Here is a 15476-nt window from a genome sequence, read left to right on the forward strand (position 1 = left end):
GCCTGTACATTCGTTGACCTTGTTGGGATCGTTGGCTGAGCTCCTTAGTGAGCCATCTCTGCTTCTGTGTTGTAACAGCTTCTGTTCGGGCTCTACAGGCAAAGGCCAGAGAGATCTCTCTTGGGCCTTTTCCTGGAGGCTTATTGGCTGCCTGCTTTGCCGCCTGGTCAGCTTTCTCATTTCCTTCTACTCCTGCGTGTCCCGGAACCCACTGGACGGTGAGTTGATGACCTTGGGCTTGTAGTCTCTTGGCTATAGCATGTGCTTGGATTGCTAATGCTTGGCCTGGCCCTGGCTGGGTATGTCGCAGTCTCGCAATGGCGGCTTGGGAGTCCAGCAATATAGTGACTGGTCTCTGATCTCCTGCTTTCTCTGCTGTTTGGAGTGCTTGAACAGCTCCAAGAAGCTCTGCGTCAAAGACCTCACGTCCCTTGCCCAATGGAATCCCCCAGGTCTTCCAGGCTCCTCTTGGTTCTTGCCATGCAAGTCCCACTCCGCACCTGCCATTCTCCAATCTTGATCCATCTGACCAGATTGCTAGTCCTGGAGTGAGAGTTTGTGCTGCTACTAGGGCCTCTGGGCTTGGTAGCACTTCTATTTGGCCTGGGAACTGGCTACTGGCTGTCTGTATCGTGCTTTCAAAGCCCTCAGATGGGTCCGCTGGTAGGATGTTGGCTAATTGTCGAGCTAGATGTTGTCCCAGGGACCATGGGCCCCGGTTGCTGCTTTCCGCCCATTGTCGGTTCCCTGGGCTCTGCTCCCCGGGCTGAGTGTGTTGGTCTCCTTCTCGGAAGCTCACAGGGAGTATCTTCTTAGCCGGGTGGTTTTCCGGTAAACTGAGCAGCCGGGTAGTATATCTCAGTTGTCGGGCCTCCAGCAGAGCCTCTGCTGGTGCCAGGCCTGCTTCACGGACTAGTGGTCCAACGGGAGTGGATTTCAACATGCCAGTAATAGCACGGGCCTGTCGATTGACCATGAGCTGTATGCCTGCTAGTCGATCTTTCTGGCCCTGCCACCAGAGCTCTGCTCCGTATAAAGCTACTGACTGTACTGCCGCCACTTGGACCTGGCGAGCTAGTCCTGGAGCGAGTCCATGACTCTGGCATAGGCGTTGTACCCGGTTTTCTGCAGCCCGTGCCTTGCGCATGCAAGTCTGATGGTGGGCCTTGAGATTCAGCCCAGAATCAAGCCAGATGCCGAGCCATCGGGTTGCCTCTGGGTTGAAGGGCACATGGTGGCCATCTACTTCCACTCGTGCTCGTTCGATCTGATCTTTCAGCTCCCGGCCCCATTTGCGAGTAAGCAGGACTGCTTCTGTTTTCCCTGCATCAAACTGGACCACATTATCATGCCCCCATTCAATAGCCACCTTGGCTGCTTTTTGCAGTTTGTCACAGACTTCTTTGACAGAGTGTCCTGAGGCTAGCAGACCTATATCATCTGCAAAAGAAAGAGACTGGACGCCAGCCACACTCCTCTCAACCATGTCAAACACGCCACTCAGGTAGATGATGAACAGAATGGGTGATACAGGTGAGCCCTGTGGCACCCCTGAGTTGATTGGGTGTGCTGGACACTGTGTGTTGTCAATTTGCAATTGAACCCATCAGTCAGTCAGAAAAGATTGCACCCATCGGATCAAATCCCCATCTAAGCCGAATTCGATCAGCCGGCTCACTAGTCGGCCTGGATTGACATGATCAAATGCTCCTTTCACATCCAGGAATAGTACCCCCACAAGTTGCTGGAGCTTCCAGGCCTCATGGGTGTTTTGTATCAGACATGCCACTGCATCAACTGCACTTCGTTGTTTGCGGCCGCCCATTTGTCCTGGATGCAATACCCCTGTAGTCTCGCAGTGGTGAGCAATTGCATCCGCTGCTATCTTCTCAACCACCTTCCCTAGGCAATTTAGTAAGCTAATCACCCGGTAGGCCTTCACAGCTGTGTAGTCCGGCTTGTTGGGTTTCCTTAGCAGGATGCCCTTTGCCACCTTCCACACTGGCGGGTGTAGGCCTAGTCGGAAGCATTGTCGGGCTAGAGCGACAATTCTGGGGCTGTCCCACTCCCATAGGAGCCGGAGAGCCCGAAAGTTCAGTCAATCAATTCCCGGAGCCTTCTGGACTGCCTGGTGAAACAGAGCATGTTTAACTATTTCTTCATCCACCTGGCCATGCCAGGATCCTTGGGGGATCTCAACTTCTTGGCTATCCCCTGGTGCCTGGGGGAAGGCTGTTTCCCGAATCAGGGCTTCCTTTTCCTCAATTGAGCTGGCTAGCTGTCCCTGAGGTCCATGCAGTGTTGGTGTAGTCTGGGCTGTCCTGGGCTTCGTGTATTTTAGAGCCTGCCAGCACCTCACAGTGTCCACAGGGCCAGGGTGGTCAGTTGCCCCTTCCAGGAAGGTTTCCCAACAGGTACGCTTTGCTTGTCGGATGGCTCGATAGTAACTATTCCGGGCCTCCCTTAGCTCCGCTGTGGAGATTCCTTGTTCTTGCCATGCTCGCCTTGCATGACTGTAGGTCCTGCGGGCCTCTCTAATCTCTGGTCCCCACCAGCGCTTCGATTGTGGAGTCACCCGTAGCTGTTTCGCACGTTGATTTAGTACTGCTGTCAGGGCTTCCTGGATCCATATAGCTTCCCCAGCTAGGTCTTCTGATGAGCAGGAGTCTCCCAAACAGGGCCTAGATTGTGTTCTTGTTTGCCAATCCCCTTTGGCTTCCTCCAGGGCTTGTGGGTTGGCTTGAAGTGTCTGAATCTGCCACCCTGTTACATCCTGTGAGGGCGTTGCGGATATTCGCTCCAGAGAGGTCCATTCCATGACTATCAGTTCATGATCTGAACCAGTTGGGTGTTCTTGGTCAATCACCCATGTTTCCAGAGGCCCCATACTAACCGTGGTTAGAGCCAAGTCGATAATTGAGATCCCCGGAGTTCTTTTCGGTCGAGTGGAAACTCCTAGCTCATTGTTGATGTAGAGGCCTGCTTTATCTATCAGGCCCTCCAATGGCCCAGCGTTCACTCGGGCTCTCGCGAGAGGGTTCCATAGTGGGCTATGAGCGTTGAAATCTCCCACAAGCAGGCATCTTCCCTCAATAACCTGGTCCCACTGCACATCTTCTAGTGCTCTCCTCTGTCTTTCACTTTCCCCATGCCAACAATGACCCATTCCCAGCCAATTGTCATAGCAGTTGATTATTCGGGTTCTTCGTGCTTTTTCTCGGGCCTGATTTAGCTCCCATACATCCATCACCATGAGGTATGGGTGATTAAGAAGGTCTGTCCGGGCTTCCACGATCACCTTGTTTACTAGATCACGCCGGATCGCTACCGCCACTCTCTGGTCTCGGCGAGATCCCGCTTCTGGCCAATATATCTGATATCCTCCATGTCGGAACTCCATATCAATATAGGGTTCCTGTAGGCATGCTAGTCCCACCCCTAGCTCCAGCCCCGCCTCCAGAGCCGCAACAGTGACTGCATAGGTCTTGCGGCAATTATGCTGGAGTAGTCGCATTAATGGGGTGTCAACTGCCCTGGGGTGTTAGTGCCCCTCATCTCAGTGTCCTCCTCATGGCCTGTTGTCAAGCTGGGCCCCAGATATCGCTCAGTCTGGGGGCTGTTGGAAGCTGAGCTGCTCCATGGTCGTGATTGGTGATTAACCGCACTAAATGAAGAGGAAAGTCGCTGGACAACTCTGATCAACTATTCAAATGGCCAACATGGCCAAAACAAGGAGCGCACTAAGGTCGAGAAACGATCTAAATACAGCAAATTACTACTCGCGACTCCGCACACTGTAGCGATAATCTTCTAGTTATTATTATTATATTATTTAATCAAGTTTATTGTCCATATCGAGCCTCAAGGCTATGACAGGCCATACTCCATGGAATTGAGGCCAACAGCTAACCTGCAGCCTCTTGTCCCTGTGAGTTCCTGAGGCAAACCCTCTTCTATAATATTTCTGATCCTTTTCCTTCCTCGCCTGCATGCGCAGGGCTTTTGAGCCTCGGGAGAGTGCTCTCTTTGTGTTTTCGGAGTAGGGTGAGTGTAGCCTGGGCTGACTCTCAGCTTAGGCTACCCTCCCTGCTACCATTCCCCTGTTCTATTAGGCTATTCTGCTGCACATTTCATCCAAGAGCTGTGAATAAAGAAATGTGGGTGGCCCACCCGACTAAATAGACCGCAATTCACATCTACCTGTGAACAACAACTCCCGAGAATATACAGTTGGAACATCGAGATATAATGTTCTTGGCCACGAACGAAACTAAAGTATTGATTGGATGTGGGTCAACACGGGCCATGGATACGAGGATTTACAGTCAAATTCCAATGCTGACAAACTTGAGGTGGCGGTGGCCCATGGACAGAGAGAGAAGCCGACCATGGTTATAGCGCGGGTGATCTTTGCGCTAAACATAAAAGGGTTTGTATAGAGAGGGTTAGTACTTAGTATGCAACACTGACGACAATAGGTACTTCCATTCTGCAAAGTTCTCAGACTTGATCATACATACTGAGGACCAAGAATTCAACAATTGAGGCTTGATGGAAAATGAGCGAATTTCCCATGACCATTACTGAAGCGTATTCGAGTACGCCAAAGACAGATAGAGGTCTGCGAGTCCCGCTTGTTAGGACAGCACTCAACTAGTTATATCGACCGCTTCCAAAAAAAAAAAAAAAAAAAAAAACCGAAGACTTTGTGCAAGTCCTTGAGGAGACTGTTGGCTTTGGCACTGACCTTATTCAAAGCTTAATTTCTCGGAAGTTCTACAAATCCCAGTCTAACGAAATATTGCTGTCCAAGATGTGACAAGCAGTGGCAAATTGAGAGCCCGGCTTTTCCTACTGCCCCCTATGTGAATACAATAGGTCCAACTGGAAATCATGTATTGTCAAGAAGTGATTTTCCTTTCATGAAAACAAGCACTACTGTCTAAATATTTAGCCAATCTCTCAATGTTTTCATGGAATTAAGTCCACTTTAACTTATGTACAAATCCCAGGATTCTCCATGTCTCATACGACCGTAGCCAGTCGGCTGCGAACCAGCATGTTCTCTTCCATTCCAGGCTCAGGGAAGCCAGTGACATTGACTCCCTTCCGGAAAAGAAGGCAATGTGTCGATCCGCCAAAATGGAACATCCCAATCTCATCGCCCTTCTTGACGTGATCGCCTTCCTTGACAGTGATATCACATGTAGAGACCTCAGCCATGCCAACACCAATAAATACCATTAGACCAATGGCAGGCTCGTCCGCCTCAATGAAGATCAGTGCTCGCGTGGCAGTTGCAGTAATGTATGCCTGTGAGATGACCTCACCCTCAAGATCAATATCCTGAGAGTGAGCATGTGGATTTCCGACACCTTCAAACAGTGGCTCGGAGTAGTATGTCCCGTCAATGACGTAGGCTTTGACCACCTTTCCAGAAACAGAGGCATGCCAGCGGTGGTAGCTCAATGCACTAAGGAAGGCCTGATAGACTGTTCCCCCGACAAACTGGGAGGCGAGCGAGTCATGGCCCAGCATGTCAAGCACAGAATACGGCTGGCTCTTGATCCAGAATTTATCACGGCCGTGGGCATTATGTGCAATTTTGTACGGCTTCGACTCGCATGCGTTGGCGATAACGCGACCATCCTCGGGATCTGCGACCGGGCGCATTCCATCATGCCACAACCGAGTGAAGAAGTCGTCCCAGGACTTGAAGCCGTAATTCGGTGCAGATGGGTCACATTGGAACATCTGGTGGAACTCGAGGTCCTCGGCAGCCGTTGGGCCAATCTTTGCGACGGCGGTGAGTTCGCGGTGGCCAGTCTCGCCGAACCAGCCTTGGGAAGTGCTGTTCAAAACATTGGCAGACGCGGGTGAACGCAAGAAATCACCCCATGCATTGAGAACCTTCTTCAGCATGGCATTGATTTCAGGGTCCAAAAACGCAGCATAGCCACTGGGTGTACCCATTGGCCAATCCAAGACCGCGTTCATGGGCAAACCGACCAGCCCGACGCGGTGAGCCTTGTCGGTCCACGACGGGGCAGTGGTGAGAAGGTGATTGAGAACACGAAGGAAATGATGGTAATCGCGAATCTCGGGATGCCCAGTCGGGTCCTGTCCGTATGGCTTCTTGTGTGGAACTTCCTCGAGCATGCCTTCGATGAGCATGTAGACTCGGGTGTTGGTTTCAATAAGATGTTTGAACTCTTGTAGAACTGGATGTAGCGCATGCTCCTTGCTGTCAACATGCTTGATAATTCCACCTAGCCATTCTTGGTGAGCAGTGTGGTCTGCTGGCATCCATTGGCCGACCCTGATAGCTGTTTAGAGAGATTTCGGCTTGGTGGCAGAATAGACAGAACGTACTTATGGAGATGGTGGACGTGGGCATCCTTGGGCGGCATTTTTGAATACTATTGCTTAAATTGCTTTGTGGAAGGATCAATTTTAGGGTGTCACAAGGAGATCTGTTTGGTGTCTTTAACACGGTTAATCCTGTGGAAGGAAGAAAGCTTGATTTTGACCTATTTAACGGTTTTTGGAGTGTTTCATCATAGTGACGCCGGTGGGGGAAAGAAAGCTGTGATGGCCTGGTCATGTGCATATCTTGCTATATTTCGGCTTGATGAGCTCATCAGCTTGGGTTTGATGCAGTATTCAATGTACTTAATTTAAGAGCAGAGATCTTGTACACTCAGCTGGCTCACTTCTAAAATTATACCATTAGTGACTTGCTTAGGTAGGATAGGACTTGGAATGGATTGTTGATTTACTATAATATAAGTAAGTATAAGTGTGCCTGTTGATAAAAACGAGAAAGACTTACGATAGTCGTCAGGGGATACTCCCAGTATGGATTATGGATAAGCACAGTGGAAGCAGGTAAGACCGAACTTCCTCCAATTCCCATCTCCCCATTGTAATTCCACAACCCCCCCCCCCCCAAACGTCCCAAATCCACTGTCCGCAGAAGAAGAGCCGAAGCTCAATCCGGCCTGCGCCTTTTGCTGGCAGGCTGTGTCCGGCAAGGGATATTCATGTATTTGAGTAGGGCACTTCACACCCTGGATAAACTGATCAGGTATAATGTATATAGCCACATCCCAGAGCCCATATTCATCGAGGATTGTAATTATCTGTTTCCGTACTGGTATCCAGTTAGAGAGAGAATAAGGAGATGCACTCACGATTATCGCAGGAGGGTTATTGCTAAAATCACTGCCCTTCCCATAGCGGTAACATTCCAAGGCGTTCCATTCAGTGAGGTCGAAAGATTACAGGATTTTATCACAAACGGTATCCCACAATGGAATATACTTCGAGTACCGGATAGCATGTTGGAAGTATAAGAGCTTCTTCCTGGACTATTTCGACCTGGATTCCGTGGAAGCCCTTGGCCAGAAGATGCTTGTGGATTTCTTGCGTGGCATGTAACCAACTGTTATCCAATACACGCCTCCGTGCTAGTACTAGCGCGGTTGGTATTGGTACCTCTTCTAGGTTGAAATTGGGCTGGCGCATGCATATATCGATTTCCAGATACTCCACATCAAATATTTCCAAAATCGACTCTATATCATGTGAGTGAAGAATCCGAATAAATGCGATGCGCAAGCTCAGGATCCATCCAGTGGACTGGCGTCGTCCACACAAAAAAGCGGCCCCCTCACTCGCAAATCTTCGTTTATCCAGCCATCGCTGGAAGGCTCCCATTTGTCAAGACTTGAGCCTAGCGTCCGACACTTGCGACCTCTGGAAGATAATGTTGCCGTTGATGCGGAACTAAATTCTGTATGGCAGGTGTACATATTGCTAAATGAACGAGATGGCATGCTGTATCAATGAGAGGCGATGAAGAAAGCAAGAATATATGGGGATTAATGTGTCGGCATAGGCAACTATGGTGGCGAACGCAGCACTGAAAAATGAATATGTATATCTCCTACAATCATCTAGTACTATTGTTATATCCCTTCCTCTTCTTGATACCTCTCATCTATCCAGATAGCTATGTATTGTTCAGTGATTCTTCTTCCTTGACATATATTCAGAACAAAGGTTCAAGGCAAGATATCCTCAAGAAGTCGAAAATAGACCAGTTACAAGGACTGCGAGTGCCTTTGCCTGGATACGTGCATGTGCTGGGGCCAGTAATCTTTTTGATAATCGGTTCAGGCACCCTTGGCGGCTTCCTCGAGCTGACGTCTGCACTGAGTTACTTTCTTGTGGTCTACCCCGGGGCGCAAAGGCATGGCAATATTCCCTCCTTTCAATTCTTCCTTATTTCCTTCTTGTGGATATGTGTTAATTCGTATCACAGTCCCCAGAAAGTGGATAGGTGACCTCACAACCCCTCATAACCTGAATGCACACAAGTCAACCCAGCCTGATGGACATCGGAGCTCATACCACATTCCCCAATGAACAGATTTCTTTGATTCGAAGCAAGTCAAGCCTTCAAAAGGCAGAACGGGCCCATGCAGAGGACTCATATGGCATGGATCTCGGTAAAAGAGCTTATCTGAGAGGCCTGAAAATGATTGAGAACTTCGAAGAACTATTGCAATTCATTCAAAATTCCGGAAATGGAGACTACTAAGGGATATAACCAACCCAACTGGGCCCTGCTCACGATCAAACATTTGTAAGTCAATTACAATTGCAGCCTGAGATACCAGCCTTTCCCTAACTCCCTCCTTGTTTACATTCCATGTCTGTTCTGAATACCATCTAACCTTGAAACTTAGATCAACCCCTATAGTACCCCCGGACTTCTCTCATCCCTTAGGTTTTTACCGGAAACCCCAACAATTGCGAGATTCTGTTAAGAGCCGGCCGAACAGCGGAATACACGCAAGGATTGTGCAACAAAATGAGGGCAGCCTATGTTGCTAAGGATGTGAACGCCAAGGGTGAGCTCGTCACGAAGATGACGCGCGAACACTGTATTACCGGGCTGAGAGGTAAGCCGTTCCCAAAACAAGGTGACCCCGGGGCTTTTGCTGTGGGCAAAGATGGGGCAATGATCCGGTTGCTATTTGGCAGCAGTCAAGAGAAGAACGTTTCATATTTTACACATTACTCAGATTTAATTGCGCACATAGAGTCCACGGGCACCAAAGCAGTACAACCCTGAATGCCCCGTGTGAGCCCCGATTCTAACGCCAATTGGCATAGAATTGTTGCCGTGTCGATTGGTGTGTTTGATTTGGTGCTTGGCATAAAAAGTACAAATACAACCTCACTCACTCGCCACACTTGTGAGCAAGGGCAAAAACAAAAAACATACAACAGCCGGGATTCGCTGGAGGTCACTCACCCAACTACTAACCAGCCGGTGTGTGGCTTAAGTGTTTGGTCAATAGTTTGCATCCATGTCAATGCCACTTGAACAGGCGTTAACCAACTATGTAGCCTAGATAGATACATAGATTTGCCAGATTGCATGTCTTATCGATTTCCTTTTAAGGAGCCGTACGGTGAGTCTCTACCGAATCCAACAAAACATGACCACGCAGTTACCTATTGTAAACTGTACCGGACTCCATAAACTGCTTTCTCATCCGTCTTCGGCTCGTGGAATCGGTGGTCGATTACGGCCAAGACTTCTCCCCCGCTCCAAATTGGAGAAATACCACCCCAAAATGGGGACCGGCACCCATAATACTCGGGGTATTCCAAGTACGGAGTATGTAAACTTGAATTTCTCCTACACGGAACTAGATTAGAAATCAACTATATCGTGAAATGATCCCCAGCTCTTTCTCCAAACCTTCGGAACGAATATTCAGGACTTCTCATCAACATGAAGTCTTCATCCCTTACTCGTATAAAAAGTCTTTTAAGTACGAAAGTTCCAGTTAATATGGACATGGACAGCGACCCAGAACCCATCCTCATACAATAACAAAACCGCGAGCATGGACGAGCTCTCCAAAACCAAATCCCGAGAGATCGAATATCTCTACCTCGACTTCGACACATCACTCCCAACACCACTCATCACTTCACCCCCCGGACCCGGACAATCCTCGCCGCCAGAACCCCCCCAACCTGAAGAAATATGGATCGCCGTTTCTATGGCCCAAATGGCGCAAATCCATTATGATTTGGATCTCATGTGCAGTGACGGCCCTCGCCGGTTACTCTGCAGGGGAGGCCAGCCCGGCGTCAACAGAGCTGACCGCAGAATGGGGCATCAGCTCGGTGGTGTACAATCTGGCTATTACGATCTTCTGTGTGGGGTTTGGGCTTGCGCCGATGGTACTTGCTCCTTTCTCTGAGATCAATGGAAGGAGGCCGATTTTTGTTATCAGTGGGATTATTTTTGTTGGTATGGAAGCTCGTTCATCACGAAGAATCTGAGAGAGAACAACGATTGCCTGAAGCTAACATAATGATTCTGAAATAGCCTGTACTATCGCATGCGGTGGAACACATTCTTTTGCTGGGCTGGTCATAGGGCGACTTTTCCAAGGCGTGGGAGCATGTATGTTACTTTTCTCTTCTATTGGACTTTCATGTCATTGACTGACAGGACAATCCACAGCAACCTTCTCTACAATGGTTGGAGGCGTTATCAGCGACTTTTACCACGCCGAAGACCGAAACACTCCCATGGCATTGTTCTCTGCGGCTGCTCTCTTCGGCACAGCACTAGCTCCGCTGCTGTCAAGCATTATTGTGTACCACACTACATGGCGCTGGATTTATTACTCACATACTATTGTGTCAGGGGCGTTTGTCATTTTGATCTTTTTCTTCTTTTCAGAAACACGTGGGAGTGTTCTTTAAGCCAGAAAGCCAAAGTGTTAAATGCATACTATGAAAAGCTTGAGGCTGGTGGCCATCATGGAGTCATCATACCTGGCAGCGGAGCCTGTGAGGGAGATAACACCAAGCGGATTAGGTGGAAAGTGAAGAGTGATGAACAGCGGGTGTCCTTGGTCCAGATGATCAGCATCTCCTGCTACCGTCCATTCCGTAAGTTCTCTACATGCCATTTTTGGATTTGTCAAGCCTCATGATTCCTGACTGTTTTCTAGACATGTTGTTCACAGAGCCTGTCGTCTTTTTCTTTTCCCTTTGGGCTGCTTTTAGCTGGGCTGTCCTGTATCTCCAGTTCAGTTCTGTTCCGTTGGTTTTCAAAACAAACCATAACTTCAACACTGAGGAGAGTGGAGCTGTCTTTACATGTAAGAAATCCCAATAACCAAGAAAAAAAAAAAAAAAAAAAAAAAAAACTAACCAGGATTTCCAGCAATATGTATCGGGATAATCCTCATCACCATCATAAGTATTTACCAAGAGAGGATCACAGAGCACTTCATGAAGCTCCCGAAATCAGCCGAGCGACGTCTCTACTTTTCCTGCATTGAATCAATCCTGTTGCCTATAGGCTTATTCTGGTTTGGATGGACGTCGTACTCGTCCATTCCATGGATCGTGCCGACACTGGGCGTCGGCTGTGCGGCAATGGGCATCTTCTCGGTCTACTTGGCTGTTTTCAACTACTTGGCTGATACCTATCATCGATACGCGAGTTCTGCTATTGCAGCGCAATCATGCTGTAAGTACACTATTCCTTGCCTCCATTTATCTATGCGGAGATGTCAGCCCTAATTACAAATTATGGCGCAGGTCGAAACCTACTAGGCGGTGTCTTTCCATTGGTTGCCAACGCCATGTTCACCAATATGGGCTATCCTGCTGCATCCAGTTTATTAGTGTTATGGGGCTCTCGTACGAACCCAAAGGATGACAGGTTTGGCCAAGGCCAGCACGGAATGCAACCTGCAAGGGGTCCAAATCAATTATTGATGACCTTCGTACGAACCCCCTGCATACAAGGACTAGCGGTGTCCCCTCCGTACGACTCCCGACTTCCGAGGAGGGAGTATCATTCCCCGGACGTCCATAAAAGGCTGCCTTCGCTTCCGCTCTGTTTGTTTCTTCTTCAACGATTCCTTCTTGTATAATAAAGGGTAGCTTTAGGTTAAGACAACTTGAGTTCAACCCCTAACAATTAGGTGGAATTGTAAGAAATTTATTTCCTCCTCCCACAGCCCAAGTAATTCATCATTTGACCGTGAATTTTAGGGTGCTTTCCTGGCACTTGTTCCATGGCTCCTTGCCTTTTTTGGGCCCAAAATCCGCGCAAAAAGTAAACTAGCAAGTGTAAGTTTTCTTTTGCCGTCATTTACTACCTATCATAAACTGACACTGCTATAGGAACTTGCGCATTAAGAATGTAGATTACAACAGGACAGTCAATAGATTCGTCCTATTCTATAATCTCTTGATGAAAGAACACAGTACTAATCTATGTGTTTTATCTTCGTCATACATCAGAGACCTTTCAGGCCTGCCCAACTGCAAATCCGCAACCAGGGAAGGAAACTAATATGAATGTATGGAGTGGTCGTTGATAATCGCAATAATCATGTTTTGTATAGTAAAAATAGTGTTCCCAAAGCCGCAAAACTTTAGTATATTTGGAGAGATCAGTTGACTTGCTCCAATTTGGGGATTGCCAGTAGTCCGGATTCGATATAAAACGTACATTGAACTTGGATAGCCTGAAAACTATGCCATAGATGAACTGCATTGGTGGTCAACGAACGAACTACAAGAAAGGAATGTAAAATGGAAGACTCTAAATGCCGTTTCTGTGTCTTGAGAGTTATAGTACCTGGCACTCCTGGCAAAAAGGCCTGGTTCCCGGGAGATACCCTTACAGGTTTCATTGAGATCACTTCTCCAGAATTCAACATTGTGGATATAAGAGTCACACTTGAAGGTTTGTCTCAATGGATAAAATAAGATAATTTATGAGACTTTCATTTATTTATACGATAACTAGGTCGTTTACGAGTTTGGATGCACAACCGTGACCATGACCGGAACGCAGACCATTACCCATTTGAAGATATGGTCGAGCATCAGGTAAGTTAGGTTGTTTAAAAGAAAGTCATCCCAATTTTATTGACGCAGCCAAAAAAAAGTTTCTCAAAATGGACTACACACCAAACTGGTCCAGTTCTGTACAAAACCCAGACTCGAATGATTCAATATCCTTTCTCCAATTCGACTTCACCATCCCACACAAAGTATTCCTCCTACCTGGCACCGAGAACCCAGAAGGCTCTCTCCAGTTGCCCCCCTCCTTCGAGGACGGAGACGAATTCGTGGATACAGCAACAAACAAACGATACAAGCAGCCGCTTGTTTTGTATGCAATCCAAACCAGCGTGACGTTAAGTCCTCCCGGAAATACGCATACACCTTTCCGCAGACTCTACGCCATGAATGAGGTTCAAGTCCTTCCTCGTTCTGGTGCGCAGCCGCCGTCGGCTACTGAAGACTTCCCTGGGGAGTTCCAGATGGCGTCTGTGAAATCGATACAGATACAGCGTTGTTGTATTCCCTGGAAGAGTTTGGCGGTGGGAGAAATGGCTATGTCGACAAGGGAGCCTCCACCGATTAATCTGGATACATCTGCTCCTAGGGGGGGTTCTTACTGCGATATCTCAGTCGCCTTCACACCAGCAAACCCCGTTAAGAAAGTGGGGGGCTTTGAGCTTGGTCTTCTGAGAAGCCGTCTAAAATCCCGGTTACGTGTTAAAACATACTATTCAACACAGAATCTTCAACAAATACCACAGAGGCCAAGATGCTCACCACTGTCCCCGGTTCGGCTGCGATCCAGTTTCATTAACTTGGATACTCGCGACATGTTAATGCCACTAAGCCCCTCATCTGAGGCAAAGAAAGAATGGACGACATCAATCTGTCTGCCAATAAATACACCATTGGACATGACGCCTAGTTTTACCTCTGCATTTGCTGCACGGTTATACGCTCTTAACCTGGAAATCAGATTACTTAATCTGGCTCATGAGCCGTTTAAACTGGAGGTGCCTCTACAGTTGGTTTATGGACATGGACATCCTGACTGACAGCTATACCTTGAATCTTGGCCTTTTTTGCTCTTTTTTTTTTTTTTTTTTTTTTTTTTTTTTTTTTTATGTCTTAGGGCTAGCAGAACCTGCTTGTTTTACTTACAGGGCCCTGAGATTTTTTCTAAAGCTTCAAAATGATATTCTTTGCCATATTCCCGTATACGTCGGCACTTGGAGAACACTTAGAGAATTCGGTGATATAACTGGCAAACGAGATTACTGATATGTGAGAGACAAGATAGTAATCATTTCTTACTTCTTTTGTCTGTCCTTTTCATAAAAATTATTCAAACACTATAAGTTGATGCAGGAGTCAGTAGCTGGCTTCGTTTCCCAGTGGAGCAAGTGGTAAGGGCGCCAACAGTCTCCGTCGGATCTTGGGATGCTGATCGCATTAAAAAGTTGGCCGGAGTTGAGTATTCATGTCCGCGGTGCTCTGAACAATGGTATCAACTCGCGAAGCCATTCTCCATGTGACCATTTACTGCAGTGTCCCTGCCGGTGTGGAGGCCATGAAGGTTGCTGGGAGGACCATCACAAGCGGCAGCTGGCTGAGCTTTCACCTCTACTGCAAAATTCCTAGGTGAAGATATTCTACGTATAGTGATAGAATAAAATAGGTCATATATTATGCTTTAATAATTATTCCTGGCCAAGAATTCTATGTACACTCCGTACATTGCACTGCGGTTAAATAATTAAACGGGTGGGGATCTTTCCCTTTTTGGTCCTACCAAAATATAATGCCTAGCTCAGTAGTGTGCGAGAGACATTGTACGATTTTATTGTTGGATGCTGAAAAGCAAAAGGCTGTTTGCTTAGACTTCTCATTGCTTTACCCTACCTCCCTCACTTCAACTGGGGCTCTGTTCACTGCGCTGACATACAACTATTGAATTATCAATTGAAACTGTCTCCAAAGCCCAGTCGTCTCGAAGGAAAGACGATCATCATTACTGGCGAAAGATATGACTGATACGGAGTCGAAGCATTCTCGATATGCGCTTTGATGAGAGGAGAAATCAAGAACTCAATCAAATAACACCAGCCAAAGACCAGATAAGTTTTATAAAACTCATCCAAAGAACTATCCCCGTGGCCTTTTTGTGAAGTGCTAGTACCACACATGATCCAAGGAATCTCATTCTTCATCCCCCCAACGCTCCCCCTGCTGCCAAAAAAGTATCTCCGTTGCACCTGTGCGCTCTAGTCGCACTGCATCCCACATTATGTGCCCCCAGAAGCGGCAGTCATGCTTTGTAAGACCTGAACCAAGTTCGCTGTAATAATCCCGCCATATTAGCGTCCAGGACAGCGGTTCTTACCCACTTATCATCGGCTGTTCTTCAAATACCGAGTCACTTCGCATCTGCACACAGCCACAATCCGCTTTCCTTCTCGGGTGAGTGGGTGACTGTCACAACCTAGCTTCTCTTCGTATCGTAACCTAAGGTTCTAGTTAGTTAAGTCTCAGTTGGGGCACTCACCTGAGTGTCCTTCGTCGTCGTC

The 15476-nt window shown here is 47.7% G+C and overlaps 4 protein-coding genes across 4 annotated transcripts; 2 read left to right on the forward strand and 2 right to left on the reverse strand.

Annotated features, from left to right (window-relative positions):
- Positions 1-1792, reverse strand: ASPGLDRAFT_944566 (uncharacterized protein). The gene is made up of 4 exons (XM_022550560.1): positions 748-1792; positions 612-687; positions 483-552; positions 1-426 (listed from the first exon to the last, which is right to left on the reverse strand). Exons 1-4 carry the CDS (start codon positions 1484-1486, stop codon positions 274-276), a joined length of 1038 nt encoding a protein of 345 aa, XP_022396271.1. The 5' UTR covers positions 1487-1792; the 3' UTR covers positions 1-273.
- Positions 1793-4955: 3163 nt separating this feature from the next.
- Positions 4956-6514, reverse strand: ASPGLDRAFT_52374 (phosphatidylserine decarboxylase family protein). The gene is made up of 2 exons (XM_022547742.1): positions 6373-6514; positions 4956-6319 (listed from the first exon to the last, which is right to left on the reverse strand). The coding sequence occupies exons 1-2, from the start codon at positions 6408-6410 to the stop codon at positions 5026-5028; spliced, it is 1332 nt and encodes a 443-aa protein (XP_022396272.1). The 5' UTR covers positions 6411-6514; the 3' UTR covers positions 4956-5025.
- A 2998-nt stretch (positions 6515-9512) lies between these two features.
- ASPGLDRAFT_77456 (uncharacterized protein) lies at positions 9513-12355 on the forward strand (the record flags this gene model as incomplete). The annotated part of the gene is made up of 10 exons (XM_022549897.1): positions 9513-9698; positions 10048-10339; positions 10418-10495; positions 10556-10791; positions 10839-10989; positions 11052-11201; positions 11267-11575; positions 11647-11732; positions 12106-12183; positions 12238-12355. The coding sequence occupies 10 exons, from the start codon at positions 9513-9515 to the stop codon at positions 12250-12252; spliced, it is 1581 nt and encodes a 526-aa protein (XP_022396273.1). The 3' UTR covers positions 12253-12355.
- ASPGLDRAFT_1504553 (uncharacterized protein) lies at positions 12350-13964 on the forward strand (the record flags this gene model as incomplete). The annotated part of the gene is made up of 3 exons (XM_022542151.1): positions 12350-12805; positions 12869-12951; positions 13011-13964. The coding sequence occupies exons 1-3, from the start codon at positions 12652-12654 to the stop codon at positions 13962-13964; spliced, it is 1191 nt and encodes a 396-aa protein (XP_022396274.1). The 5' UTR covers positions 12350-12651.
- Between the last annotated feature and the right edge of the window lie 1512 nt (positions 13965-15476).

This window comes from Aspergillus glaucus, assembly GCF_001890805.1.
Source record: "Aspergillus glaucus CBS 516.65 unplaced genomic scaffold ASPGLscaffold_29, whole genome shotgun sequence".
Classification (NCBI taxonomy): Eukaryota; Fungi; Ascomycota; class Eurotiomycetes; order Eurotiales; family Aspergillaceae; genus Aspergillus; species Aspergillus glaucus.